This window comes from Aulostomus chinensis, chromosome 7, assembly GCF_037954235.1.
Source record: "Aulostomus chinensis isolate RoL2024-O1b breed Wild chromosome 7, RoL_Achi_v1.0, whole genome shotgun sequence".
NCBI classification, from domain to species: Eukaryota; Metazoa; Chordata; class Actinopteri; order Syngnathiformes; family Aulostomidae; genus Aulostomus; species Aulostomus chinensis.
In genome coordinates this window covers 24,193,119-24,221,102 of record NC_141326.1, presented here as the reverse complement: position 1 = coordinate 24,221,102, position 27,984 = coordinate 24,193,119, and the positions used below count along the sequence as shown (strand labels likewise).

General features: G+C 43.0%; 2 protein-coding genes across 3 annotated transcripts in view; one reads left to right on the top strand and one right to left on the bottom strand.

Annotated features, from left to right (window-relative positions):
* The first annotated feature begins 35 nt into the window (after positions 1 to 35).
* On the top strand, positions 36 to 24,147 carry tubgcp6 (tubulin gamma complex component 6). The gene is made up of 25 exons (XM_086209469.1): positions 36 to 298; positions 670 to 1,475; positions 1,565 to 1,728; positions 2,172 to 2,385; positions 3,772 to 3,930; positions 4,640 to 4,761; positions 4,935 to 4,998; positions 5,104 to 5,213; positions 5,329 to 5,420; positions 6,822 to 6,961; positions 9,073 to 9,222; positions 9,803 to 9,884; positions 10,396 to 10,484; positions 10,792 to 10,907; positions 11,415 to 11,553; positions 11,664 to 11,762; positions 11,851 to 13,579; positions 13,810 to 13,971; positions 16,408 to 16,576; positions 17,285 to 17,426; positions 19,066 to 19,260; positions 19,863 to 19,995; positions 20,349 to 20,562; positions 21,826 to 22,019; positions 23,576 to 24,147. Exons 2-25 carry the CDS (start codon positions 690 to 692, stop codon positions 23,665 to 23,667), a joined length of 5,556 nt encoding a protein of 1,851 aa, XP_086065595.1. The 5' UTR covers positions 36 to 298; positions 670 to 689; the 3' UTR covers positions 23,668 to 24,147.
* appl2 (adaptor protein, phosphotyrosine interaction, PH domain and leucine zipper containing 2) overlaps positions 24,093 to 27,984 on the bottom strand; it is a 17,030-nt gene continuing 13,138 nt past the window's right edge. For both annotated transcript variants that reach the window (XM_086209471.1, XM_086209470.1), the window contains exons 18-21: positions 27,568 to 27,604; positions 27,289 to 27,444; positions 27,131 to 27,178; positions 24,093 to 26,587 (exon numbers count right to left, since the gene is read on the bottom strand). In XM_086209471.1, the coding sequence (XP_086065597.1) occupies positions 26,456 to 26,587; positions 27,131 to 27,178; positions 27,289 to 27,444; positions 27,568 to 27,604 (373 nt within the window). In that variant the 3' untranslated portion in view covers positions 24,093 to 26,455. The remainder of the gene's footprint in view (positions 26,588 to 27,130; positions 27,179 to 27,288; positions 27,445 to 27,567; positions 27,605 to 27,984) is intronic.

Here is a 27,984-nt window from a genome sequence, read left to right as displayed (position 1 = left end):
GGCTTTCTGTTGTCCAATCAATTTCAAGAAGGCAGGTTCCGGGTCTTGAACCTCGCATTAGCTATTAGCTACCGTTATCTTACTCTGTAACTATTAAGACATCCAGGAAAGACAGAAAAATAAAGATAGTCTGGGAACTGCGTGGATGGTTCGCCGATCAGGTTGTGCATGTTTGGCACATAGGCTGAACGGGAAAGCGAGGTCGTGCGGGTGTAGTTTGCTAGCACCCACCGTTAGCATGCATTGGAGGGAATCACCTCAGAGCTGAATGAACCGATAAAACAACAACAACGTTAAGGTAAATAAAATCTGGGATCGTATTTCCTGCTCGGAATGTAGTCGGGTTTGCTAATTTGCTATAGATGTTATAGTAACCGTTGATGAATTTAGCTAATGGCTTAGAGTTATAGTTAGTATTTGCTGGCTCTGTCAAAATGTTCTGTGTATGTATTAGTTAACGCTAGTTTACTCTAATAAGTCTCTCTGATATTTGCTTGTTTGTTTGGCTTAGTGTTTTCTAAATTCTAACTCTATTCACGTAATGATACGCAGCCAGATGTGCATATGCATTGTGCACTGCTGCTGCTTATCTGACATATTTTTGTCATGACGTTAGTAATCAATGAATGGAAATCATCATATTCAACCCATCTTTTTTCACTTAAACAGACGAAGGCATCATAGCTGCCATGTATCAGAGCCCAAACCATCCCATCAAGCCCATCTACAACAGCAGCAGCATCACTGAGCTGCTGGGTGCCCTGTGTGACAGCAGCCTGTCTGGGGTGTCATGGAAGCGCCGTGCCTTGGGAGGAATCTCAAGAGAGAGCTTCCGCAGAGCTCTTAAAAAGCGTGCCTATGGTGCCCTACTATCTAAGCTTTTTCAGGATGGCACTAAAGTGTCCACCTCAGGACAAAGTGCCCTGGCTAACACACCACCTGTAAACAGAGTCCTGATGATATGTTTTGATTTGAGGGTGGCAGGGTGCCGGGAGGAAGCAGAGAGGCTGGAGGAGCAACTGGAGAGGTTGCCGCGGGGTTCATCTTCTGGCCTGAGGGAAGTAGACTCAGTCCTTGAGCTCCTTGTAAACCTGGCTGGCTCTGCACCTCCACCCCCTACTTCCTTCAGCAGAGACTACATGAGAAGAGAGAGGCCTGTGCTGCGAAGGCCTCGACCCTGGGGCTACCAGAGCGAGGAGCTGCAGAGGCTCGAGGCCCGGGCATGGGGACTAGTGTGTGGGGAAGAATGGGGCACTTTAGAGAGTTTGTGTGGAACTCAGAGATTGATGGATGCCCCACCAGGCACAGGTTTGCTCACTCTGAAGACTAAAATGGATGCAGAGGAAAGATTTGAGAGGGACACCAGGATGACACTGTTTGGAGCATTGCAGCACACTCGTACCTCAGACATAGACATAAGACTGGACATCCCTCCTGTTCCAAGTAACATCGATGTAACTGGGCTGGCTATCAGGGTATGAAACTATAGCTCAATCTAGTGTCTATGTTAAAGCAAGTAGTTTAGTTTGACTTGTTATCAGTATTATTGTTCATCTCTGTGAAGGTGCCCCCGTGTTTGGATCAGTCTGAGGATGAAGGCTTCCAGTCAGCATCCAACATGACCCCAGACTCCCAGTCAGAGCCCAGCCCCAGCCCAGAGATTGATTTATGGGAGGCTCTCCGCACATTTGAGCCTGGAATACGGTGTTGCTGGGAATCTGTTGGCTGGTAAGGCGTCTGTCAGTTCTTTTATAACAGTAGCCTGTGAAATGCCAAACCACTAATTGATAATGTTGTACTCTTTGATATGCAGCGACACAAGAAGCTCACTACACCAGCTAGGCAGCACAGCTTAATGTGTATCATGTTGTTATAGGAAGCATGAATGTTCATGGTTTACATCAGGGTATATTTATGAAATTTTAATATAATTTCTTCTCAAGGGATAAAAGTACTGGTCTGGTAACAGTATGGCAGCTGTTGCTGTTCTCTAAACTGTATAATTTCCCATTTCTTTTTGTTCTTCTTTGTATAGGACTTATACCATCTAACCCTGACCTTAAGCTCGCTTGTTTACAAGTGACATGCTTTTTAAAATGGGTTTAAAAATGCACTTTTATTGGACCATTTCTGTACAACACAACGCTAAATTCCGGTCTGTCTCCCATTAGCCCACCAGGGAAACGGGAGTCTCTCTATCTTACTGAAGGAGGCAGGGAGGCTTTTGACCAGCTTTATCGGCTATGGGAGGGGGAGATAAGGGTGGTCAGCACGAGTACACCCTCTCCTCTCATTCCACTGCCCCTGGACTCTCAGACACAACTTGTAACTGACCTCCTCAACGTACTGATTGGAGTGGCATCAACAACCTTCCCTCTAAACCAGGTATTTTCATGTTGTTGTTTTCTAAGTGTGATGAAACGCTGGGCAAAGCAATAAAAGCTCGGATAGTTTACAGCTATTAAAAACACAGAGGAAAGGATCAATAGGTAATTGGTACATGGGGTATAATAACAAGGCTGATTTTAAAAATTCGATGTGTTCATGATCATCTGTCGGAGATGTTGCAGTCGAATGAGGTTCTTCAAGTCGACAGCAGCAGAAATGAGTTTCTTCATCCCGGGCAGAGCTTACTGCAGCTGTTGAGATGGGTTGAGGAGCTCAGACATCTGAAGTAGAGCTGCTGCGCCTTGCAAGGAGTCAGCTGTGGTGGTGGTGGAGGTCTGGGCATCTGATTAGGATGCCTCCCAGGCGCCGACTGTTTGATATGTTCAGGGCACGTCCAACTTGTAGGAGAATCCAGGCAGACCCTGATCACACTGGAGGGATTACTGAGCTCTTGAGTCCTGGTGGAGGAGTTCAAGGGCAGCTAGGCAGGGGGATGGCAGGGTTACTTTACTTGGTCTGCTGCCAGTGCCACCATAACCTGGTTCTGGATGCAACCAGAATCTGATCCCCTTATTTTAAATTGTCATATGAAAAAAAATAAAAAATAGTCATATCTTTATGTTGAAGAGACAAATGTGAGTTAGAATCGCAGGATTTTGCGCTCTTGTAAACCAGACACTAAAGTCTGACAGGATGCATTAAATCATGAGGAAATAAATGAAGTTATTCTTGACTAGTGCTGAAAAATAAAGTCACAGGAGAGCTCTCTTGGTGGTTTATTATCTCCCATTAAGCTTTTTATATTTTCAGAAGATGAGTTATTGTTTACAACATAAATTGGATCCTAATTATTGTGTTTACTCGCTTACCCGCCTCCTGTTCTTTGTCTGGCAGACTTTTTTCATTAACATGTAGGCTGACACATGAGGTAGACGCAACCATGAAATCCTATTGTTGACTAAAACAGTAATTGGACACATTGTTTGGCAGGTGATAAATATATATTTAGGCTTTCTTGAAGGTAATTTTGAGAAAGTGGTCGGTAGTGTTGGTGCTCTAGATTGCAAAGATATTGTTCAGGTTATTTTTGTGCCTCCCAGAAGGATGCTGTCTGGGAGCGATGTATCCGCTACTCATAAACCATCCATAAGAAGGACAACATAACAAACACCTGACTGCCGAATGTAATCTAATGTAATAATAAACCACATACAGTACTTCCAGAAATCGCCATGGAGGTGACACTCAGTGAAATCCAATATAAAAAGCTTTACAATCTTTGCTGCAGGGCTGTTTTATTGGATGTTATCATTCTGTACAGTTAATCATAGGACTTTTTTTTTTTTTTAACCACTGTGTGTAAATATGTCATCTCCTTTCCAGAGTGTTCAGTTTGATGTCAGACCTGGCGTGTGTGTGTCAGGAGCCTCTCCAGAGAGTGTGTCTCGCCTCCTGTGGGAGCTGGCCCAGTACGGCACCTACTACCTGAGGCTGAGTCGCTTTTCTCTGCAAAGCGCTGACAAGAAGGGCCTCGTCTTTCAGGTATGTTTGTATCAACAGCGTCATCAGTGCCATGTAACCTGCCCATTCTTGATGCAATACTCTTCCACACTTGAATTCCGCATCGAACTCTTGTTTTTTTAGCTGTGGAATAATTCACAAAATCTGTGATTCGTTTATTTGTTTTTTTTTCAAGCCCTCCAAAAATACCATACAACAGCACAAGAGATGCAGCATACCTAATCATGCAACATTTATCGTATTTTGGAAATATGCTTTACTCAAGGACAAGTCATGTAGTCTAGGAATGGACATTTCAAGCAGAAATATTATTCAGTATTCACTGGGAAGTACTCAACAATTTTTTCAGGGTTGCAGCTAATGAGTTGTGTGTGTGTGTGTGTGTGTGTGTGCATGCATGCGTGTGTGTATCTGCTGTACGCGCACAAGCTTAATATGACTTTGTCTGTATGTGGAACCAAAAGCTGTGGTTCACATGCTTATGGAACTTGGGGTTGTGTATTGAAAGGTGCCTTTTTTTTTTTTTACAGTGCTGCATGACACAATATTTGACAGACTTCAGAAAATATCTTTTTTTCTGCACTATTAGTCTAAATGATCACATTAGATATATTTTGAAAATGATGCAGCCCTACTAGGGTTGCAAATAAGTCTAAGACCAATGTAAACTGAGCGTTTCAGCTGTTATTTATCAGCTAAATAGTTCAATTGTTTGCCGTCTCTCTTTCAGGCGTTTACAGGGGGTCTGAGGAAATACTTGCACTACTACAGAGCTTGTGTTCTCAGCACACCACCCACCCTCAGCCTGCTCACTATTGGCTTCCTCTTCCGTAAAGTGGGCCGACAGCTCAGGTGAAACGTGTTTTTGTGTGTGTGTGTGTGTGTGTGTGGGGGGGGGGGGGGGGGGGGGGGCTGGTGTCTTGTTAATTTCACACTTCTGAACCTCAACCTTACCCAGTCACGAGTGAAAGGACGGGAAGAGAAAGAGAGGACTTTGATTTAAATATCATTTCTTTTAATCCAAGGTACCTGTCAGAACTGTGCTGCGTAGATGGTCCTCCGGGTGCCGGCCAGGCCACCTTCCCTGTGGTGAGTCCTCTTTTATCTTCAAACTGCAGTATGTTATCTATCATAACTGTGTTTAGCCTATCAGATGTGATGTCAGCAGCGCTGTGCCAATGTGGCTCTCCTCAGGGTGTGAAACTGCTGTCCTACCTGTACAATGAAGCCCAGAATAACTGCAGCAATGAGAACTATCCAGTCTTGCTGTCTCTGCTGAAGAGCTGCTGTGAACCTTACACAAGGTCGGTGGCTGCCATGTCAATACAGACGTGCCTTCACAACAAGGACGTGACTTAACTTCACTTACACACTGAACTTTCTAGTCGTGACTGTCTCATTTTTCCTGTGCTTCATTAGGTTTGTGTCCGACTGGGTGTATAGTGGTGTATTTCGGGATGTTTATGGCGAATTCATGATCCAAGTCAATGAAGAGTTCCTCAGCTTCAGAGGTGAGCACACACACATCACGCTGCTGCTGCCACATAAACGCATTGGCTTCAGTCAGTGGGTTCTGAAAATGAAAAGCCTGCCAGACAGATTGTCTAGTAGAAAAAATAGATTTCATTATCGCCTTTATTGCCTTGTTGGATTTGTCCTTGTGTCTATAAAGGATGTCATGAAGTTACTGGATGATAATCAACGGGAAACAGAATCAGCCACTGTACTGCAGCTGTGAGGACCTGAGCCAACCCCGCCCACAGGGACAAACCCAAATTAATACTGTTTCCTTACTTTTCAGTTGACAAACTGTGCTGGCCAAAGCAAAATATTTAATATCTGTGTTTTGCTCAAATTATCATCTTCTAATTGCTCTTGACTGCTCTTGCTCTTGAGTGAATTAGTATTGGACCAATTACTGACTTGGCTCCTAAAACAGAGCAGCAATGGAAAAACGGCGTGCGAGGCAGGTCACACTCGTCTGTACTCGACAGGAGCTGACTGACTGTGTCGCTGTCTTCCTCATGCTGCTCTGCAATGTCATGTCTTACTTCACTCCTAATTGGCATGACTATTTTTTTTTTTTACATGTTCTAATAACAATACTTTATGTTATAATGATGTTTTATTACATTTTTTTTTCCCCTTAATGAAGCTACAGCTTTGTCCTGTTAAATACCTACAACTGATTGGCTCAGCCTCCCCTGACAGAAGGTTTAGTATTTGGGTTTGTTGTTTAGAGGCAAAGGAAACTATTAGGTCTCTGTTTTGAATATCCAATAGTGAGGATTCAATGGCTTAAGAATTTAACTAACAAGTAAACACTGCTTCATGTTGACAGCACTCTATAAAGATGGCTTTATATGAATCATTAAAGCCTGTCCAAATATTGTATGTCGTGCAACACCCCATCCAAGGTCAGACTATCACATTGCTTTGTCTGGCTAAGAGGTTAATTTGCTCATCGGTTACACCTCATCAACTCCTGCAGTGAACCTATGCCCTTCTCGCTCCTGCTTTTTGGAGGGCACACAAATGTCATTGTTCTCTTCGAAGTCCATCGGCCAGGGAAGCAATCAGCGGCTAAGCTTTCTTGGCAAGCCGCAGGCTTTCTGTGAGAGCTCTGGAAGCTCAGTGCATTCATGTTCTCTTATGCTTTTTGCTTAGGATCACTGGGCTAAGCGCTAACAATTTCCAAGTGTTAATTCAAGCGACCAGAGTTTTGCCATGCCCCGTAAGTCATACTAATAAGAAAAAGTTTTAGGTGCAGTGCAGGCTGAGTATTCCCCCTCCGCTATTATATTCTGTACTGCAAACGTGTATGTGTAAAGTGTTTTCAGAGCCATAATGGGCCAGTACATTGGGCTAGAATGTAAGGCATTATGTAATAAGCCCTTTTTGAATTTCTACAGATAAACACTTCTGGGTTCAAGGCTACACTCTGATCTCAAAAGATGTGGAGGATTGTGTTCCCATCTTCCTGAGACACATCGCTAATGATGTGTACGTGTGTGGAAAGACCATCAACCTCCTCAAAATCTGCTGCCCACAGGTTTGTTTTGCACATTCATATATGCAGATACATGCACATTGCTACGTGCAGACATAACCTGCGTTGTATTCTTAATTTATTGAGTGAAATGGTCATTTCTATCCCTTTTTTTCTGCTAAATAAATTAATCCTGTAAAATCCTTTTGATGACCCCACCTTACTTACCATTTTTGTGCTGTTAAGATCTATCTAAATGTATTTGCTTTAGTGCAGATCTGCTCTGACATCTGCAAATCCATATTTCCCACAATTATCCACCTGCCCACCACTTCACAACAAGGCTTTTTTCCATCTTGAAATCCATACTGCCTTCAGGGGATTGGACAAATAATCAGTATTGAGATGTTTCTCGCATAATGCAATCAATACACTAGCAGCAGTATTATGACACACGTGTCTGTACTGAGCTTACAATGTTCCCATGATTTATGAAATAATAACATTTTCATAAATGATTGCGTAGCCGCTAGCAACCTGCATAAAGCTCTAGAATGAGGGTAAGTTTCTTGTAATAACATCACATGGAAGGATGTCCCTTCTCTGTAACTTGCTGATTCACTTGCACACAGCGGGCCTAATACATGACTGGTTGGTATTTTATTTGTTTTTCTTCTTGCACAAAGAAATCAGAGGAAAATAAGAAACTACTTCAAAGGATTCATGAAGCATTTGCTGACCGCCAAATCTGTTCCTGTGTTGACGGATGGTGTTTTGAGCTTAAATTGGATACGCATGCCAGACAATGTTCACTTGGCATAAGGAAACATCAGTACAGTAGACTTTTATGCTGTGTGCAAATCATAAACCACAATCCATTTGACAACTAATGCTAAACTCAGACAAAAGAAGGGGAAGGAAAATGCTACCTAAGGGAAGGGAAAAAAAAAGTTTGCTCTGCAGTAAAATTTATAAGCCTCGAGTCTAAAAGCCTTGGGTTATTTCACCACAAAAGGGATGTGAAATGCGAAAAAAAGTCAAATGATTCCACTTGGAGTTTCTGTGGCATGTCTGTGGTCAGTTACATTGAAATATTGTGCAAAATGCAGCGGCCCGTGGTTATTTTGCACTTATAGGTGTGTATAAAAGCTTTCCACTTGCTGTGTCTCGGCGGCCACCTGCCTGTCACTAACACTGTGCTGTTCTCCATCTGAGTCAATGTCAGTCCTGGTTACCGCCCGCTGGGTCTGAGGGTTGGGTTTTCTTAATCCAAGCTCACCCTAATGACTTGAATTGGATAGAATGGATTTATGTTGACGTTCTATTATGATATAACTCTCAGACTGGATTCACCACCCATCTCCAGCAGCACCTCGATTAACTGCACACCCGCCTAGCTATGATCATCCTCTAATTGTTTAATGTGGATTTAATGAGTGTTAACTTTTGAAAATTAGCAAATAAATGGCCTAAGTTCTTATACAACAGTCATCTGTTTTCATCAATTAGATTGTTTTTTTTATTGTTTATTTTATATTGAAATTTCACAATAAAAACATGCCAATTCTTTGTAAGAGCGCTCATACATTTTTATCTTACCCAACAACTAATGAGAAATATGGGAGTAATTTCAAATGCCACAAATGCTCTCCAATTGTTTGTAAATGTCTGTGCGAACACACATCTCTGGCATGAGGCCCATTGTTTTTCATGACTCGACGTTCTAGAACTGAATCATAGGTCCCAGGCTCCTGACTAATTGGTATTCTTTTGCTTCTCTGTATGCTAATTTCCATTTATGTTGGAGTCTTTTAAACTGGAGGAATCCGATGAGCACATGGGGAAATTATACTCCTAAATAAATGAAGAGATGGTTTAGCTAATATGCTAATTGCTTTCAAGTGAGATTGATATAGTTGGTGTCATTTAATGAAAAATAAAACGGTTCTGTTTTTTCTCGGCCGTGGCTGCGAGTGTAGCAAATGATGTTACACTTATTCTAATCAATGTCTGGCAGACAAGACGCTGCAAACCACATTGCTTCCCACCATCAGTGATCCTTCTTCCTGTGGGGTCTGTTACTGATTCTTTGTGGTATTTAAAAGGCCTGAAAAATCACAACTTCAACAATTAACCCTGCTGTGATAATAATTTCCAGTTAACTTTGTCCGCAGCACTACATCTGCTTGTCAGAGCTGCCGGTGCCTCGCATTGCTGTCACCTTCTCCCTCCAGGAGGTGGAGGAGATCGAGAAGGACTGTGCAGTTTACCGCGGACGCATGGAGAGGATTGCTAAGCACAGTGCCATCAGCAGGGAGGAACAAGTACTGAGACACATAAACACTAATAGACCTTCCATTGAATTCCTGTTGTTATTACTCCCCCTTGGATATTTTTAAGCTTAGGTTTTACCATTAAAATCTGACGGTGTATTTTGTATTCAGTGAATGTGAGTACACATGGCAGTTAATATGGTGTATTACCTTAATAAAGACAACTACTGTATATCTCTGATAGCTGACCTTGATGGATGTTGACATCGTAGGAAATGTAGACTCGGGGGAGACCTTGTCTTGCAGAGAGACAAGTCATTACACCGCTATTGTCCCAAGAGGTAGCAAGAGAGATGCCTTCTTATTTGATTTTATTTTTTAACATACCATGATCAATGATTATGACACTGCCCCCTCAAGTGCTGAGAACTTCAGCGGCAAGTCATTAAAATGATGCAGGGGATGTTTGATGCTTGCAAGCTACATGATTCAGTTTAACATCCTGGTTTGTGTAGTGTGTGTGTGTATGCACGTGTGTGTGCGTGCCGCTGGAGGAAGTGGAGGAGGAGAGGTGAGATACTGTGCAGGTGGATAGATCTTTGTTAATGATGATTTCTTATCTGTCTGTAAGGCCCTGCGAACAGAGCAGGCACGCCAGGAGCTGATCAATCAGGTCAGAGTGTCAGCAGCCAAAACCCTGGAGAGCATCCGTGGTTAGTGGTGCACTGAAACAAACACACACACACACACACACACACACACACACACATTACAAATATAATTTTATGTGTTGCTTGATATACATGCACATCCCTGCTGTGTGAACCTTGAACAAATTGCTGAGCTCTGAGTATAACCCACACTAGCTTGTTGACTCTTGACTACGAATGTTTCCTTTAGTTCAATTCATTCCTCTCAGGAGAGCAGCAGAGATGCACAGGGGCAATTGCAGTGAGGAATGATTTGAACAGCTTCCAGTACTGCGGGCTGTGAAATCTAATCATCGTTCGCACAGTTCAGCAAACTCCTTCACTTCAAAAGCTATATGGCAAAGTTTGGGGAAGGGGTGGGGGATGTTCTGTGCGTGTCTTGGAATAGTCATATTCGAGTGCGTGTGGCAGTTGGGGACATTGTGGGTATATACGCTAAGAGTAAGGGAGACAGGTACTTTTTGATGTAGGAGGATAAGCAGCCCACTATTATCTCCCTCCCCGTCTTCTGTAGGGCGCCAGGTGTCTCAGCGTCTGGCTGAGGAGGCCAAGAAGAGGGAACGTTTTGAGGAGCTGAAGCAGCACCTGGAGCAGGAGCAAGAGGTGGTCATGTGTTTGAGAGAATAAAGAGGAGTGTGTGTGTGTGTGTGTGTGTGTGTGTGTGTGTGTGTGTGTGTGTGTGTGAGAATTAAACATTTGAAACTGCGTACTTGTGTGAGAAAGCCTGATGATGTGCATACTACGCAAGAAATGTTTGCTGTTTTTTTGAAAGCAAATGAAATTTAAAGCTTTGTCAATTCTGTCAGTTCAGAAATTTACAGTTGAGACAGTATAGTCAAGTTAACATTTGCACATCTCTTATTTGAACCATTTTGTGACAGCAACTATAAAAGTGTGTGTTTGGTTCCAGTGGCGAAGTGCAGCGAAGAAGAAGCAGGAGGATGATGACTTCAGCTTTGCCAGGGAGCTGAGGGACCGAGAGAAGAGGCTACAAGCCCTGGAAGAACAACTAGAGCAGAGAGCCAGGTCTGACAGCCCCTTCTGTAGATATTTTATTAATTGTTAATTGATCTTTGTAAAAATATTTGATATAGTTGTTTTTGTTTTTGTTTTTTCATCTGTTTGGCTTCTCAAATTGTTTGCATGCACATTTTGGGCACACACATCTCACGCATGAGGCCCATTCCTTGCTGAGTGACTTGTCAATACCATGTATTTTGTTGTGGAATGTCTGACTTGCGTGCAAAAACTATAGAAGCCACTCTGTGTTTAGGAAGAGGATGTTGCTCTCCTTATCTAAGTCTAGTTCTAACACGAAGCTAATTAGTGCTAAGCGCCACCTGTTAGGTGAATGGCCCGTTGGACAAAGGGACAATCCCATCTATTAGTGATAGCACATTTGATCCTCAAGAGCCATGTCTACACTCTCTATGTGCGTGATTATTCCTCAAACATTTAATGTAATTTACTCTGATAAAACCCACAGCTAAATGATTCACTTGCGACTATTCTGTTACAACACTCAAATTGTAGGAAGGAGCTAATCGCTCAGTACAGCCGTCTGTCAGAGGAAGCTGCTCGCAGAGAGAGACGGGCCATGTGGAGAGTGCAGCGAATGAGACTTGACGAAGCCCGTGCTCAGTTCTTAAAGCGTGACGAGCAGCAGCTGCAGGTTTGTAATAGATCATAGACGAACACTCAGAGAGGACAAGGTAAAAATGATTGATTTTGTTGTTTTTGTTGGATGTAAGGAAACCAAAAGCTCTTGTGACTTCTTAACAGGCCTTATTGGAGAAATATCCCTTTGGGCAGGAGAGACCTGGCATGGAAGTATTGCCACCTGTTCTCTCAGCCCAACAGATTGCACCCCAGTCATCAGTGGTATGAAAACACATGAGTTCTTCAACATAAATCCTCTTTTTTTTTTTTTTTAACTATTCTAAGTGTGCATTTTAACATGTCCTAACAGGAAACTCCCAGTCAGGATTTGACTGAACAGCAACCAGGGGAAACGCTCAGATCCGAATCTTCATCACCACCACCTCATCCCCCGTCACCCCCCAACACTGTAGACACCGCTCTTATCTCTGAGAACATTGACATCAATGACTTTCTTCCCAAGTCACCAAATCCTGACAGTCAACAGTTGGACACAGCCCTACAGGACATCGGCTCAGACCTACCCGAAGCACATCCTACAGCACAACTAGTCGACTATGACTTCAGTGCCCCCTTTAGTCCACTTGAAGGTATCACTGGCCAAGCCTCAGTCCAGCCCAGGCCTCGCTGGGGCCTAATTCAGCCTGACTTGAGTCAAAACCACCCTTCTTTTTCTCACATCCCCATCGGGGAGAATATATCTCAAGTCCAGGAGAGTCTGCCCAAAGCCAGCCCCTTTGGTCAAGCATCCAAATCTAGCTTTCCCCTGGGACAATACACCCTAGACCAACGGCATAACACATTTAAAGCGAGTGTTTATGGACATCCATCACAATCTTCGGTTAAGTTGGTTCAAGGGAATGACTCAGGGACAGATGACAAGCAAGAAAAAGTTTCATGTGCACCTGAGCAGGAAAGTAAAGAACAAACACACGAAGGTGAGTTAAAACCTGTTGAACCTACGAAAGAAGATGGGCTGGTTGACGCTGCTTCTAACACAGCGGAACAAGGTCTTGACAATAGAGATGAGAAAGAAGGTCTGTCTAACATCAGTGAGATTGACTCAGCTGCGGAGGTGCAAACACAGCGCTGCAGCTCAGACTCTCCAGATGAAGTTGAGAAGTCCGAGGGGGTCAGCCCCAAAGCTGGAGAGGTGGTTTCAGATGTTTTTGGCCCTCAGTCCTCTCCTAGCATCCATGGGCATTCGTCTGACGCTCACATTATGCTTGGACAGTATGTGTCAGAGGTTGATGCACCCCAGCCTTCCCCTAACACCCATGGCCATGCTTCCGATTCACACATCAAGACTGGAGAACACGTTTCAGACGTTGATGCTCCTCTACCTTCCCCGAGTGTTTATGGTCACTCCTCTGATGCTCACATTAAAGTTGGAGAAAATGTTTCTGAGGTTGTTGCTCAGCTTCCCACTCGAAGTATCCACGGTCATGCCTCGGATGCCCACATCAAAGTTGGTGAGCATGTTTCAGATGTTGCTGCCGCACTTCCCTCTCCCAGTACTCATGGACACTCCTCTGATGCTAATATTAAAGTGGGTGAGTTTGTGTCCAACATACCTAAAGTCAGACCTCGTTGGAGTAAGCATGGGCACGCCTCAGACTGTATCCTTCAACCAGGCTGTACGGTGTCTGGAACTGAACCAGCCTTGACCCCTTTGCCTGGAAGTGCTTATGGTCACTCGTCATACTCCACCTTAGGTATTGGATGTGTGGTTTCACAGGAGGAACCAAATCGTGGTCCTCTACCTGGCAGCGCCTACGGCCATTCCTCAGACTCAAGTTTAGGGGTGGGATGTGTAGTGTCTAAAACTGAAGCTCTTCCATCCGTGCTACCGGGGGGTTACGGCCACTCCTCTGATTCGACACTGGGTGTTGGTTGTGTGGTGTTGGGGATGGAGCCACAACTTGCAGCACTACCAGGCAGCGCTTATGGCCACTCATCAGATTCTTCCCTTGGAGCTGGATGTGTAGTGAAGGGCAGAGGAGGTCAACAGAGAATGAACCACATTGACGAAGGAAAAGGTACTCCACATTATAAAGTGATGTACATTTACTGTCAAGTGTAGCACACCTTAGTAAACTCACAAAAGATGTCGTGTAAAACGTATTTACTTCAGTTTTATTACCATAAAAAGCTCAAAGCAATGTCAGCATGCACACGACTCCATGTTTTGTTTTTGTGTTGTTGAATTGTGTGTCATTGAAAGATTCTCATTGAGGAGTTTTGAAAATGTTCTGCATCTCTACTTTAGCTTTACAGTTGGAGGTCCTTGGTGGGCAGCTGGTTGAGGATGTGGGGTCCTGGGGGGCCAGGTTTGGTTTGTCCCCTGGAGAAATGTCTGAGCAGGAATATCTCGTGGCCTTGTCTTCTCAGTACCAGGTAGAGCACTATGAGGACTGCTACAACCTAATGGGTGAGTTGATGATGTTTATATTCAGTTTTTGCTGAAGCTTTTTGAGAGAAATTTTGATGGTGATGAACCCACCAAGGTCATATTGAGAGGTGTTCTGACTGTTTAGTACCATCATAATATTCATGGAGTTATCTGTTATATTTAAGGGTGGAACTGACATATGCAGCCATCACCTCATTCATTATGGAGTAATAGGATTTATTATGTTTTGAAATGCCGGGCTTATGCAGACCTTGTAGCCAACATGCCAATAATGCCCTTTATTAGTGTTTAAACTCTTTGTTGTCTAAATGAATTGGCGGCTATAATCCGTGTCCAGCCTTTGCACATTTATTAGGTTTTAAACGTTGTTTGTTCATAACAGGGGAGTTTATTAAGTTTTCATAATTGTGGATGTCATCTGTGGTCCTAATCCTGCGCATAACTACTTGAATTATCTCTTACATTTGACAAAGTTCATGGGACATTATTTATCCTGTCCAGTTAGCATCTTGATAGAGAATGCATGCATTTTGTTAAATGGGGAAGTGTGGAAATTTATTTTGAAGGACGTCTGCGTTATTGTGAACATGGCGGCAGTTGCCAGTACAATATTTGCTTGTTAATAAGGAATTTTTCCTCCTTTCAAAAAAAAATTTGAACATGGACCAGAGCCACCAGCCCCCCTCAAGCTTCCCTCCTCACTGTAAGCCACACCAGCTGGTCCTGCTGTCACTGCTGACCCACATCTACCAAGTTAGGGATCTATTTCTTCCTGACCTGCATTGTGGATGAACACAGGTCACTACAGCAGTCTTTCTGGGGCATGTTCTGCTGCTGCTGCTGCTGCTGCTTTCTCAACAATTGAGGATCACACATCATTAAAGTCAGGCAGTTGAGCAGTATAGAGAACTGTGTGAAAGACGTGAAAATGCTGCAAAGAACGTTTCAACAATAATGTCAGTTTTTATGTATCAAGTAGTTTCACACAAAATACAATTAACCAACAGAAACTCAGTCACATTGATATTTGTGTGATGACCTTCTGCCTTGAAAACAACTCTTCTTGGTGCACTGGTGCTGAGTTTTTGGCAGGAAGGTTTATTCAAGCATCTTGATGAAGTTGAGACTTTTCTTCTGTGGATTTTCGGCTCTCAGCCACTTCTGTCTCTTCGTCTAATCCCAGACTGACTGGATGCTGTTGAGATCAGGGCTCTGTGGGGTTCACACCATCTGTTGCAGGACTCCTTGTTCTTCTTGTTGCTGAAGCCTGGCTGTGTGTGGTCATGAATGAAATATGGAGTGGTCAGATTTCTCCCTGACGGTGTTGCTGGAAAGATCTACAGTCTGTTCGAGCCAAATATTTCAATTTTTTGACTCATTAGTCGATCACCTGCTGCCATTTTTCTATACACCAGTTCTTGCTGTTTTGTTTCCTTTCACAGGTGAGTCACTTGACATTGCCTCCATATAAAAGGGACTACTGCAAGACATACATAAAGGCAACTTGTGAAAAGAAAGTCAGCTCGATGTGTTTGTCTGCAGCAGATTCCTTGACTGTTGACTGCATTTCCACTTGTCAACCTTCTCATTTCTTTGAGCTTCTGTAGCTTGGACAACATGTCTGGGGGGGGGGGCAGATTTATATGAATTATTATTCCAATTTCTGTTTGTTTGGATCTCTATTGTTACTTAGCATCTGTTTGGTATAGTTGTGTAATCATACACTGAGCTGTTTACTGTATCAAAAAATTCCTTCTTTACCTTGAAAGTCAGTTATTACATTTCACTTTGAGAGGAAATCTGTGTGTACGTACTGGTCCATGGTGAAGGGGGGATTTAATGGGAATTTACTGAGAAAGAGTGAGGCTGGTTTTTCTTTTGAGGGGTGCATCGTTTCTCATCGAAGCAATTTTCTGTTTTTTTTCACTCTGCATTTGTAGTTCAGTCATGCTACTGTTACTCATGCCAGCTTCCAGAGTCTCCATGAAATCAGGATTCATCCGACTACATCTTCTACTTCACTGATCAAAGTCAGGAGCCTCAATTATTTAGAGGATGTTATAATAAATACATTGGCTGGACAAAATAATTGGAACAACCTATAACAAAATGCTGTTTAGTTAAATCACCCAATGGAAATACCTCCTTTGTGAAGTGTGTGGTTATTATCATTATAAGCTTTATTTAGTGGTTGTGCTGAATGGACTTTCATTTCTATATAGAATAAATGTTTTTCTAACTTCCTCTGATCTCCTGTATGTGGAGATTGAATGAATCTAGTATTTATTGTGCTTTCTAAATTGTGGCAGAAATATTTATATGACATCGGTTTCTGTGCCACCCCGTTAAACCCACCGTGTTCTCTTTGACATATTTACTCAAACTTTTTTTTTCCTCTTACTGTCACGAGCGATCTTTCTTCAGTAACATGTCTTTCATCTTCCTCTTGCACAGTTTCGTCCCCTGAGTGTCAGCTGCTTAAGCAGGTTACCCGGGGCCCCTGGGGCCTTCCCATGGACCCCTCTGTGGGCAGAGCCACAGACACCACTGCTGTGCAGCTCAGCGAGATGGTTTCCCTGCCAGTTCTGATAAAACACTCTGTCACTACCCCGCTGATCACACAGTGAGTAACTGACCGAGAGGACGCTGCAGGAGGAAATGGACTCATTATAGATTAAAAACATCACATTCGTTAGCAAACTACTTGTTATTCACCAGTATCTACTTCTTATACATATGTAGCTAAATATGACCTTTATTAGAAAAAGCAGCTTTTTCCTGCTAATTCCATAACTTCAACTCTAGGTACATGTTGTGCAGGGAGAGTAATTGATATTCCTATAACCTTCAAATTTGGTTTGAAGCTTTTTCTGTTTCTAAACTGCATCCGAACACCAGACAATCCTGCCAGGCATCACCTACAATGTGTTGCGCACTGTCTTTGTGTATGAAGAAATGTCTCTGTCTTCCTGTTCTTTACCCAGAGTAGCACTTCATAAATGGAGCAGGAATTCTTTGCACAAAACTTGTATTAACAGTATTATCCCGTGCTTAGACAAGGCTGTGGAGTTTGCCAACTCTATTTTTATCTCCTCACTGCTGACTTATCAGTTAAGAGAACCTTCCACAGTGTTAAATGTGCATTACTTAGGAATAATTTAAAGTAATGGGATGGAGAAACGTGTCCAAAATGGATCTATTCCCTGAGCCTTCTCCAGAGCTAATATCTTTCACCCGCCTCAAGTTTGCAAGTCAGCATCATTTTTTAGTCCTGTTTTCTTATATCTGAACTTTTCTGTCTTTATCATTCTCCTCCACCTTCCATCTCCAGTGTATCCCTAGTGAACAAGGCGGTAGTGGACTACTTCTTTGTGGAGCTGGGGGTGGAACGACACTTTGAGGCACTGCGCCACTTCCTGTTGATGGAGGATGGCGAGTTTGCTCAGTCCCTCAGTGATCTGCTGTTTGAAAAGGTGACACTTTATCAGAGGTGTTACTGTCAACACCTCACTCATCTCCCCTGACGTGTTGTTAAGGAGGAGATAAGTGGGAGCATGAACAAATGTACTTGTCTCTCCTATGATGCAGTGCATTGTGAACAATTGATCAACACAGTTTTGGTTTTCTTTCGGGACTTCATGCTGCATGGAGTCAAACACACACTGATTTGCGTTTCCATCGCGAATTTGAAAGCGTTGAAATGTGCAGGCACACCCAAGATCGACCGTCTCTGGTGTCGAGCCAAGGCAGCCCAACGCGCCTCCCTGCAGGTGACATCTTGCTGACAGCAGCGGACTACTGATGACCACCAATAACTTTTATTGTGAAGAATTTATAGGAAATGTGTTGATCCACCGTTTTATAGCCACTGCTTTGACCGTTAGTCACAGCCACGGATCAGCCTGCTGATTTTAAAGTTCATCGACTCGAGACAAGCGTGTCATCAGCTTGAAAACACTTCTTCAAGAGGGTTGTAATGGAGATGCAAATCCCTGACACGCTGGGCTGACACACAAGTCAAAGCTTGTCAAGCCAGCACATTCAGACGGGAAGAACCCATACGTGTGTGTCTGGTGTCATCTGTTTATAACTACTGCACGCCATCTCATAACCTTTAAACTCTGTACGTGTGTGTGCACTACTATGTAGCACGTTTTCAAAATTCCTCTCTACATTCCGTTTCTTAAGAGTTATTTCGTATCCCATAGAATACATGCAGCAGTTACACTGCATCGATAGCTTCTCTTCAAAAAGAGGGATTGTTGTGGGATGTGCAAGCAAAATTGAGCACTTTAAAAACCACTTTAATCAACATTTTCATGAAATGTTCAACGTGGCATGCGTAGTGACGAACCCAGAAAAATATCTGCAGGTCACCTCAGGTCTATGAAGTGTTTTTTGCCCATTCATACTTTGTTTTTGTTGATTACTGCAACTTAACTATACGCTCTAAATCTTTTGAGGAACATCGTGTTCAGGTGCAGCAGGCAGGTGCCTTCAGTGAAAACTTTAAGAGCTAGATAAATCACTCTTTGAGTTGGTGGAAAAATAAACGGCTGAAAACAAACTGAATATATGATTTATTCTAGTCTTCTTCGGGTGTGTTTGTGTCCACTCTGACAAAGTTTCTGCTGGCTGTGTAAATAATAAACTAGTTCTCCATATCAACTTCACAGTAAAATATCCTAATATTGTGTTTACAGTGTGCTTTAAAAAAATGACTTTATGCAGGCTTAAACATCGCGAAGACTCCAAAGTATTCTGATTTATGTCTGGCTGGTTTTGGTGCACACGATGAATCACTTTCAGGTTGCTTATTATCTCAAACTTTCCTGCAAAACCTAACAAGCAGTGAATCTTTCTAACACTTTTCTGCAGAAACATTTGTGTTCATCGTCTCTCTGGTTTTCTTGAGACAGATTTTGAGACACTGAACAAGCCGATTTCTGTGATTAGCACCGGCAGATAGACAGCTAATCATTATAATCAGCTACCTGTAGTGTTTATTTGCAATCACGAGCTGACAAAATGAGCAGAGTTTCAAACAGCAGGTGTCAAGGCTCAGGTGTTACAGTGGTATTATGTCGTTTGACTGTTGTGTCATCCCTGCAGTTGGGCAGTGGCCAGACCCCTGGAGAGCTGCTGACCCCTCTGGTCCTGAACTCCATCCTCTGCAAGGCTCTCCAGTACAGCCTTCATGGAGACACCCCCTTGGCAGGAAACTTCACCTTCGCCTTACGCTTCCTCCCTGAGACCTTCCACCCCCACGCCCCTGATTCTCTCAACTGTCTCGAGCTACGCTACAAGGTGTGTGTTTCACAGGAGCGTGTAACCGAGTGTGTTTGCTTGCCTGGTGGTGTCTGTCTTGAGCATGAGAGGCAGTTTGAATGTGACAACCTGTTATGTTCTGACAAACTGAGCTGGGTGTGTAAATTAAGCTTATCACACACACACACACACACACACACACACACACACACACACACACGTGGTTGAAGCTGGTGGATTAATCGGAGTTCTGTCAGGTGACAGATGTTGCACATATTGTCGTCTGCTCTGCTGTGTTCTTCATGGCCGTTGTCTTTGTTGCTAGATCTCCCTCTAGAATCGTTCCTTCATCTCCACTTCCTCTGTCTTATCTTGTATTTTATGTATTTCACTACACTCCTTTTCTCTCCATATATCTTATCCACGCTACTCCTCTGTCTCACCACTTCTTCTCCATCTCCACTTTATTATTGTCTCTACACTCACACCTGACTCCTCCCCTCTCCTCATCCTTCAACTTCCCTTGATCTGTTTTTTCCTGACTCGTTCCGCTCTCCTTCTCACTCCCTCCTTCTCACTCCCTCCTTCTCACTCAATTGTTTTTTTTTTCTTCTTTTTTCTCCCCCTCTGGTGTCTCTCAGGTGGACTGGCCATTGAACATCATTATCACAGACAGCTGCATGAACAAGTACAACCGTCTGTTCTCCTTCCTGCTGCAGCTCAAACACATGGTGTGGAGCCTCCGTGATGTCTGGTTCCACCTCAAGAGAACAGGTGAGAGGACGGGAGCCGTTGGAACAGGCCCAACCAAGGGAGGGAAGACGCAGCTGAGTCTTGAGCTTCACATTTTATAAACACAGTAATGTAGAGGAATATTTGGATTCCTTTTAGATTTATTTAAACAAAGCACATGTCCACCGGTGTGACTGTTGTGTGCTTAAGTGGTTTAGATGGCATAGATGACATATGTGGGATGACTTGATCTTGAAAAAAAGAGCATCATAGATTTAGCAGGAGTAAACTGCTGCATGAGTATTTCTCCCTTCAAGAAATGTGGATGATTACCCATTAAGTTTTTATTTGTATATTTTCCTCTCCAATCATGGTCTGTTTACATGTTCCTTCAGCACTGGTTAAAGGCGCTGGTCGCTCGGTGCAGTTCCGTCAGCTGCAGCTCTACCGACACGAGATGCAACACTTTGTCAAGGTGATTCAGGGTTACATTGCTAACCAGATCCTGCAAGTGTCCTGGAGTGAGTTCACAGCTAAGCTGGCCACTGCCAGTGACCTGGATGCCATCCACCGCACGCATGCAGACTACCTCAACAGAGCCATCTTCAGGTCAGCCGTGGAACTGTGCATGAGAAGTTTTTAACAATATATTATTAAGATGATGATGTGTTAGTATTGACCTTTTTTCCCCCCTTTTTTTCTTTAAAGTTTTGCTGCATGAGTGAGATGCATTCAGTTCTATTTTTACATTCAACCAGAAAATTACAAACTGTTAAATCTGTTCTGACAGATGCCAAAGACACTGATTTGAAGCAAATATTGTCTTGGCTGAACTGAGAAGGCTACAAATATTTTAACAACCCTTTTGGCCTCTACTTCCTCTACGCACTCAGGCTCAGGTCCAGGTTTTGGTTTTGTTTTCATTTTGAAAGCAACTATTTCAATGTTTGATTCATTTTTCCAAAAGCCAAAGGATCATCAGTTAGAGCTGCTGAAATGCCAATGAGCTGCTTTTCTTCATCGTCAGTGATTGATTATCTGTTGGTTGGATAAACAGCCAGAACGCAAATACTCACGGATTGTGAATATGCATCTTAAAATTGCCATTTTCCCAACTCTTTATAAACCTGAAATAGAAATGTTTGTGTGTAAAATAATGAAGATATTTGTCAAATGCAGCTGCCCTGTAAAAGTTTAGGACTTAAGTGATCCTTCAAAGAGTCAGGAACTTGTTTTATGGATTCTAAGAGTTTAAAACCATCAAGATTTCAGACACATAAAACCTAAATTGCGGAAAAAATTGTTGGGAGTGAATTTAGTCTCGTGGCTCTGTACAGCCACAGTAAGTGGAGGCGACACTCTGCACCCATAATTCAACATAAAATTAAGTCTACCTCCATAAAAACAAGTTAATTAAAATTCCAGTGTCGGGGGCGGCATGGCTCCGAGGTAGCGTGGCCGTCTAGCAACAGAAGGGTCGCTGGTTCGATCGTCACGTCCCTCGGTGACCATGTCCAAGTATCCTCCAGCAAGATACTGAACCCCTAATTGCTCCTGATGGCCCTGTGATGGACTGGCAACCCGTCCAAGGTGAACCCCGCCTCTCACCCAATGTCAGCTGGGATAGACTCCGGCCCCCCCTGCACGAACCTTAACGGATAAGCGGGATAGAAAATGGATGGATGGACAAAAAATCTAGCCGGATCTCATGCTAACTTTTGAACCTGATGAATGATTTAATCACATTAGGAGAGTTTATCAGTATCATACTTTTTTCTCTGTATAATTTCAGCTCATCTGAAGTCACTTCAAAGTTCCTAGTAATTCCTCCCTAAACTTTGCACTCCCTCTCCCGCTCTTGTTACCTCCCAGGGGTTTGCTGACAGAGAAGGCGGCGCCGGTAATGAACATCATCCACAGCATCTTCAGCCTGATCCTGAAGTTCCGAGCCCAACTGATCGCACAGCCCTGGGACAACCAGCAGGGGGAGGCAGTGCACCCCAGCTTTATTGCTATGCAGCAGTCATACAACACCTTCAAGTATTACTCCCACTTCCTCTTCAAAGGTAAGTTTTTCTAAAAGTATGTACTTGACATTAAGTCTGTAAGAAGGAGAAACCAATGAACACTAATAAAGAGTCACAGTCCTCAAGTTCTAACTATTAGGAAATAATACTTGAAAAAATTGCAAAGGTACTATATTATCCAGCCACATGTCATGCTTGGTAGATTTCTCAAGTAGGAGCAACAGTAGTAGTAGTATTTTTGATGTGATGAGGGTAGGAGAGAGTGTTTCTGAGCTGAACTTGTGTAAAATGCAATGATTAGTAAATGTTCTGGTTATAGATTAGATCCGTGTGTGTGTGTGTGTGTGTGTGTGTTTTAATCGAACTCAGCAGTCTAGTGTCGTCTCATCTTGAGATGAAGCTCTAACAGGTTTGATCATGATGACATCATGAGGACTGGACACGTGGTTCACCGCGCAGTCTTAAAAGTCTAAAATTCAACAATCCGAAATTTAAGGCTCTTAAAAAGTCTTAAATTTTGGTAGTAGGTCTTAAAAATGAGGCGCCAAGTCTTAAATTGACATTACGTTAGATCTATCGTGTTAAAAAAAAAAATGTTCCCGCAGGAGTGTCCGACAATGAAATCAGTTCGACCACATAAACTAAAAATTATTCAAGGTGGAACCAATAAAATGAGAAATCCGAACGCTGCGTATCACGTTCGTGTGTTCCGAGTTCCGTGTTGCACAGAAAGTCGAGCAGGTTACATATGGTGGTTACGCGCGGTGAGTCTGGACTAGCGCCGATGCAATGATCTGTGGCTGGACAGAAAAGAGTTTAAATGCTGGCTGAAAAGAGTTACTGGAAATCCGCACGAAGCCCGCTGCACTTTGTGCAAAAAAAAAAAAAAAAAAAAGTTCAACTGGGAACATTGGGGATAAAGGCTCTGGAGTTGCACGCGAAGTCCGGTAAACATGAGACACGAGGAAGAGGCTGCATGGAGCCACATTTCTGACGTCGTCTCCAGCGGACCCAGCACCTGCTGCTGTGCCTCGACCTCCTCCGGCGACCCAGGTCTCCGCGACCGCTGCCCAGGTTCCCAGTGCCGCAGTACAACATGTCACTGATATGCACACGAGTTCTTACACACTAATTTTCCCCTTTTTTAAAAATGTTTTATTTATTTATTTATTTTTAACTTCACGCCCCTCCTCCAGTTGCATTCTCTGTAGGGAAGGAGTGTGGTAGCGTTCATGTCTCAATGCCACAATAAATGGTGAAATGGAGAATTCTGTATCTGTCTCTTTTTCGAATTGGTCGGTGCTGCCACGCAGCATTGGAGACTCGTTTTTCATGTATGGATCTACTTGGTTCAGCACCACAACAAGCATTTTGTGTGCTGGGAAACACATCCCACCATTCCATTGATGACCAAAAGCTATCGTATGGTGTCGCGAACAGGTCTAAAATTTCATTCAAGAAGTCTTAAAAAAGGTCTTATAAGGTCTTAAATCTGACTTGTAGGAACCCTGTGGACATGTTTTGGATGTTTTTAAAGAGACGTTTATGAGGCGCAGGGAACAAATAATTGATGCTCAACTCTCTTCGTGTCTCAGTGGTGACCAAGCTGGTGAACCGCGGCTACCAGCCTCATTTAGAGGATTTCCTTCTCCGCATCAACTTCAACAACTACTACAAAGACTCCTGAGGAAGTGCACCACGGTGTCGACTCTTCCTGTGTTTACACAATACATCAGGTTTGTTTTAACTTCCAACGCGTAGTACTAACATTGGAAACCCCCACCTGTGCTGTATATCAATTTGACCTTGAACGCAGTTAACAAGCATTAGGAGGATTTGAGCTGGACGTCTGTTTACTTGTTTAATGAGACTCTCCAAGCGGTTGCTGCCAAAGTTTGTGATTTAAATGGAGCTGCTGCCTCATCTAATGTCTTCAATGTGCCTCCTGTTATGTTGATTTTAAGCAGTAGCTTATGGGCTGCATATAAATAGTCAATTATATGTAAATACAAGAAGGCTAACGGTTTGTTTAATAAATGCTCTTCATTGCTGTTAAGGTTCTTTTGTGATGTAAAGAAAACACATTCTCATTCATTAAAAAAAACATATTTATTAAGGTTGTCATGTTACATTGTTGTTTTTTTGGTGGTTTTTTTTTTACAAAACTAGGACAAATTAAGTGCAGAGCCTTATTAGTGCGGTGGATGTTGTCAGCTTCAACTATTTACAAGACGAGGGAAGAAAATGCAGTCGTTGCTAGATTACTGAAATTTATTTTCTGCACCATGAGTACCCAGACTTTTCCTGACGGTGCATGAAAGCACAAATCTATCAGGATGATGCAGCACGGCTGTAAGCAGCTGCAGCAGCAGGCCACATAGAGTGATGGCTTCTTGACTGAATGGTAGAGGCGTCATTCTTTTCATTCACTGAGCCGTCAAGGGAACAACACACACCATCAGACCGGAGGAGAAAAGGCCTTAAATGTATACTTCCTGTTGTTTTAGTTATGTTGTGATGGATGAGTCTCAACCAGCACCAGAGGAAGGACGATACATTTGAAAATATTTTCTTTATAGTATCAGAACTGGGCAAAAGCTCAGTTCTTGTTTTTTTTTGGAGACTGGCGTTGTGTCCCTTCCAAAGTAATATCCACGCTTCACCCCGGTTCCACGTCTATGTACAAAAAAACATCAAGCAAACGCACTGATCGTCACGATGCGACTTCTATATAACACCTTACAAAGCATGGACACTCTCACAGTCAATTGACATTGAAACTAGCGTTACAGCTCAAACAAGCTGAAACCAAACGAATCTGACCCAGGATCAGGTGGGAGGAGAGACTCTCCGACTCTGTTTTGATGATTGTTCATATGTTGGCTGTAGTTAGTAGTATAGCTGGCTGTGGTCTGGCCTCATGCGTTACTGTACCTCATTCGTGGATTATCTGTAATCTCAACCAAGAGGTTTTAATCTTCTACATCGGAAGTGTGAGATTAACCATTACTTAATCATGCACCGCATCAGAACTTGCATATCGTTTCTGAAAAGCTTTTAATGCAGCTGACTTTAATTAAACATCCTGGAAAGACCAGAACAGACTGTATTTACAGGCTTTAAAGATATTGAGCACAAAGTTATTTCACTACAGAACATTGGAGCGGCTCAACGAGGACCTGACATGCAGATCATTTTAAGACGAGCTAGGAGATGATGTGACTTCAGTGGGACTGCTTAAGATGGTCTGGATGTCAAGTCTGTGCAACAACACTGCAGACAGAAACAAAAAAAAACAAACAACAACCTTCACCTGATCACTCATGCCAGCTGTCCACAGCTTCAGAACACATGCTCACACAGTAACGCTAAAAACAAAGTTATGCAACAAGTCAATGCCCTGCAGATAAAAATAAACTGGCAGGAGTTTTAACCTTTTTTTTTTTTAAATCTTATTTTTTAATGTCCTTCATTGTCTTAAATCGTTCTTTCTGAATTAGTTCATTATTCTGTAGCCCTCAAATGTTTTTATTTAATCTTGAAAGTGCAAAATGAACATGAGTAACCGAGAAATGAATGCCGGCGTAGATAGGAGAGACTTAAAAGTTTTAACACGTAAAATATAAACTGAAGGAATTAAATTTTCACAAAACAATTTCCAACTATGTAAACCTAAAAATGAATGTAAACCTAACACGATAAGCCACCTTGAGTTAGACAGCCGGGGTTATTAGGACAGTGAAACACAATCAATTCCTTTCTCGTGTCCCTTTGATTAAAGTACCAGCCACAGTGGTTGAAAAAACCTCTGCTGCAATCTGATGTTGGTAACGGTCTGTGTGACCCCCCCCCCCCCTTCCAAGATTCTGTTTACCGGTATGTAAAAAGTAGAAATCTAGTAAAAGTTTCAGTGGACGTGAACTAGTGATGTTTTAGTGCTGGAGTCGGGAGCTAGGAGGGTCTTGATGGGTGGGTTTTCACAGCAGGAACCTGCTGGTTATCACAGGGCAGCCAACAATCTAGCCCTTGTGGGACTTCTTTCAGGAAAGAAATGAGCCCCCACTCCTGGTGGGTGCTTAATAAAACTGTTAGATGTCGTGCGATTGGTCTGGAACATGAGTTAATCATTTTCGTTGACGTTAGACAGCGACACTGATTCTGAGCACACCAAAACGAGGACACCGGGATGTCAACGGAGATGGTTGCTGAGGTGCAAATTGTTGTGAGTTGTTGGTCAAAATAAAGGTGAGTGAGATGGAAAAGTCTTGAGATCTATGTTGTCGTTTTGGTGTGTTTGGAATTATGTCACGTCTGCAAGTGTTGCAACACTGTCATGTCAACATGGTGGAAACAGAGGCTGCGAGGGCGGACTGGAGCCGTTCCTGTGTACCTGCGGGGGAAAAGCAGCCGTTAGGATGGTCATCCAGGGAGGGCGTCCTCTCCTCGGTGAAGCCGGACAGTGGCCCTGACTAGCACTAGGCCTCAGACTCCAGGTCCTCTTGTCCGTCTCCATTGGTTGTGTCACTCGTCTCACTTTCCAGCAGCAGGAATTTGCCGTCGTTGGTTAGAGGCATGTTCTTCATCAGCTGGGCCAGCGCCGCAGGATCCTTGCAAATGAACAACAGAACCAGAACTGTTGAGTGCAGCTGCATAGAAATGAGTGCAAATTGATTTAAAATGTAACATCTGTCACCTCTGAGGCTTTCCAACACTGGGAGGGAATGTGTTCACAGACACCGGCTGGTGATTGTGTTCTAATTTTCATGAATATCTCTGACGTGGAGACTTAAGTTAACACTGCAGCATCACGTTTTTCTGTTGACGAGCTACTGAAAACTGTGACTTACTAATTAGGAATGAAACATCTCTGCACTTCAGTATCACACCTCTGTGTGCTGAGGGACAAAGTCAAAGAAGCAAGAAGACGCCCGTAATGCAAGTCAGTCGCGTGCCACTGAACTTCTTCGATGTACTCATCGTTATAACTCCACAATTCCACTTAGTCAAAAACAACAACTGTGTGATGAGTTAAGTTTGTTTCCACACCTAAAAATCAGTCTGTTCTTTACTGGAGTTCATGTGTGGCATCTTACTAACATGAACAGCTCTCTGCATACAACAGTCAGGTGGGATGTTGGTGATGAAGTTACCTTCTTTGCTTCTGTAATATCCTTTGCCAGGCTAATGGTGTAGCATATCTATGAATAAATGCAACATGTTAAACCTCCAGGATCATTCAGTATGTGTCTATACACACGTGTTACATGCTGCCTGTTGTAGATGAAACATCAGTATTTGGTATGTTGACCTTTTCGCCCTCTGTGTTGCTCTCAAAGACGAAGGCACTGAAGGAGGGCTCGCCCTCTTCCTCTCCCTCGCTCCAATCTCGGCCCTCAACCACGAATCCCATCAGCCTCCCGTTTTCTTGGTGGGCTGCAAACTGACAAACTTCCCCGAGCTGGAACTGCCACAGGAGGAGAGTGAGCGGGAGAGAATTATTTTTTAGAATATAGTCGGGAATAACAGAACAGATTAACAGATCTTCATGGAAAAGCTTGAATAGCCCTTAATCCTTTGTCATACTCACACTTATTCTTGTAACTTGAGTCTGAGGGTCAATCAACCTGTTAGGACATAAAAAAAAAAAACCACTTACAGGAATACAAGAAAACCACAACATAACAGCTCAGCCTTGACTCTGTGGCTTTCTGAAAACTTAAGATTTAAGTTTTATAGAGCAGATTTCATGGACAATAATAAAGTTTATTTTCCTTAGCTGCACTGAGTGAAAGCGCCCACATTTTTGTCAAGAGTCTTTTGTTTACAAAAACTCATTGTGCAAAAAAATCAATCATGGGTTACACAACACTCATCCCAAACTCTGGCCAGTTACCAAAAAGAGTATTTTATAGATTTTTTTTTATGCTTTGCTGAGACGTCTGAAAGTTCTTGTTCCAAGGTAATTTCCCTTTATAGTCTTCAGTCAGTGATGTACTGCGCCTCT